The 2,500-nt window shown below is 42.9% G+C and overlaps 1 protein-coding gene across 1 annotated transcript in view; it reads right to left on the bottom strand.

Annotated features, from left to right (window-relative positions):
* Nucleotides 1-2,500, bottom strand: part of parp4 (poly (ADP-ribose) polymerase family, member 4) — a gene marked incomplete at its 3' end in the record, with an annotated part of 51,041 nt that overhangs the window by 28,404 nt on the left and 20,137 nt on the right. Inside the window, exons 15-16 of the mRNA XM_080537040.1 lie at nucleotides 2,183-2,328; nucleotides 862-993 (exon numbers count right to left, since the gene is read on the bottom strand). Of these exons, the coding sequence (XP_080393166.1) occupies nucleotides 862-993; nucleotides 2,183-2,328 (278 nt within the window). The remainder of the gene's footprint in view (nucleotides 1-861; nucleotides 994-2,182; nucleotides 2,329-2,500) is intronic.

The raw sequence follows: 2,500 nt of genomic DNA, 5'->3' as shown, positions 1-2,500 counted from the left end.
GGAAAACAGACACAATGACATCACTAGACACAATGACATCACACAGACACAATGACATCACACAGACACAATGACATCACTAGACACAATGACATCACTAGACACAATGACATCACTAGACACAATGACATCACTAGACACAATGACATCACTAGACACAATGACATCACTAGACACAATGACATCACACAGACACAATGACATCACACAGACACAATGACATCACTAGACACAATGACATCACACAGACACAATGACATCACACAGACACAATGACATCACTAGACACAATGACATCACACAGACACAATGACATCACTAGACACAATGACATCACACAGACACAATGACATCACTAGACACAATGACATCACTAGACACAATGACATCACACAGACACAATGACATCACTAGACACAATGACATCACATAGACACAATGACATCACTAGACACAATAACATCACTAGACACAATGACATCACTAGACACAATGACATCACTAGACACAATGACATCACTAGACACAATGACATCACACAGACACAATGACATCACTAGACACAATGACATCACACAGACACAATGACATCACTAGACACAATGACATCACACAGACACAATGACATCACACAGACACAATGACATCACACAGACACACAGACACACAACCAGACACAATGACATCACACAGAACCACAGCAGACATATAGTACTAGTACATCCGGTGGCGGATGGGTCAGTGTAATACATGGAGGACGGGTCAGTGTAATACATGGAGGATGGGCCAGTGTAATACATGGAGGATGGGTCAGTGTAATACATGGAGGATGAGTCAGTGTAATACATGGAATGGAATTACCTTTCCAACCACGTGTTTCCCGTTGATGAAGGCCTCGAACCCGCACACCGCCGCAGCATCGTCCAACGGGAACACATACTTAGCCTCGATGGGGACGGCACTCTGATTGGTGTACTTCTGGAAGATGATGACCTGGCAGCCAATAGGAGAGAGGCATCATGATCCTGAGGGACTGGTGGTGTTAGGAGGAGGGAGTTCAAAGCTCATCCTCACTATCTGGCCATGTGGGAATGGATTGACGACGTTCAGCACATTCATTTCTCAACAGCGAATAAGATTTTCGACCTTTAACCCCCAAAACCCTCCAGCCCAGATCATCCATTCATATAGAATGTCGTGAGCTTTAGAATGATAACGTTCTATCTCCGTCTAGGGGAGTTCAGAGATATTGAGCGTCAAAGTTTTTACATTCCATTATGTTTTGTGAGATGGAACCTTGTATTTTATGAATTACTAACTCAAAAATGTCAACATTTTAAAAATAACACCACGCATTAATAAACACCTAATGGATCAGATTATGTAAAAAACTCAATTTTGACCAAAAATGGAGATAGAACCTTATAATTCTAACGTCACAATGTAACACATTCCACTGTGACATCATTGTTTTTTTTAAAAACAGCTAAAGACTGATATAAGCATTCCAGTGTGTTTCTAATAGTCATAAAACATAAAATAGACACCAGGCTTGCATTTCTAGTTCATTTGGTTCAAAAGTTATAGCCGAAACCTTTTTTCGGAGGGCGGCCATATTGATTTGGCCGCCATGGCGACCCCGGTGGTCGTTGGCTCGGGCGCCCTAGCTAAATCATTAGAGCATAACTCTGAGCTACATCTGGGCCAGATCTGGTGCTTTCGCACAAATTAGCATGAACATAGCCTCATATAGCCCTAAGGCCCCCAACTATGAAGACTGTTTTGTTTAGACAGGCTTTTGGATAGCCCTAATGGGCCTGTCTTTCTGTGTCTTGTTGATGCTGTTGTACACCTGTTTGTCTTACTTGTTTTTATTTTCACTTGTTTTTGTCTGTTTTAGCCCGCTGTGGCTCTCGCTCTGGTACTATGTTTTATTGTGTTTGCTTTTTCCTTGTTATGTGAAGCACTTTGTGACCCTTGGTCTGTGAAAGGCGCTCTATAAATACATTTTACTTACTTACTTACTTACTCTTTCAGGAGTTCTCCCCAAGTTTTCTGAACAAAGTGGCGCTGGATTTGCCTTATATTACTTTATTCATCTCAGAATAGGCAGAATGTGTTTGAAAGCATTTCACAGCTCTGGTCTACAGTACACTAGTCAGCCACCATAGTAGAAGATTACCTGTGAGAGCAGATCCATCAGCCTGCACTTCACATGCACGGCCTCCAGGGGGAGCGGCTGTCCAGCGCTGTCCAGCAGGCCGGCTGTGACATCATCCAGGGGGTTCTTATGGCCCCCGACACCCTCCTCTCCCTCAGTAGTGGACACTAGAGAGAGACACACACACTACCATCGGTCAACAGCAACAACAACAACAACAACAACAACAACAACAAAAACAAGCTCTGAACCAGCAGAATCAACCTTCAGTAAAACACACATATATCATCTTGGTCAACAGAGGCAATCATGTGAATGCAGCACTACCAGTACCATATC

Source organism: Nansenia antarctica, assembly GCF_963989245.1.
Source record: "Nansenia antarctica genome assembly, chromosome: 7".
Taxonomy (NCBI): domain Eukaryota; kingdom Metazoa; phylum Chordata; class Actinopteri; order Argentiniformes; family Microstomatidae; genus Nansenia; species Nansenia antarctica.
Note: the sequence above shows the minus strand (reverse complement) of the source record. Positions and strands in the feature narration are given on the sequence as shown.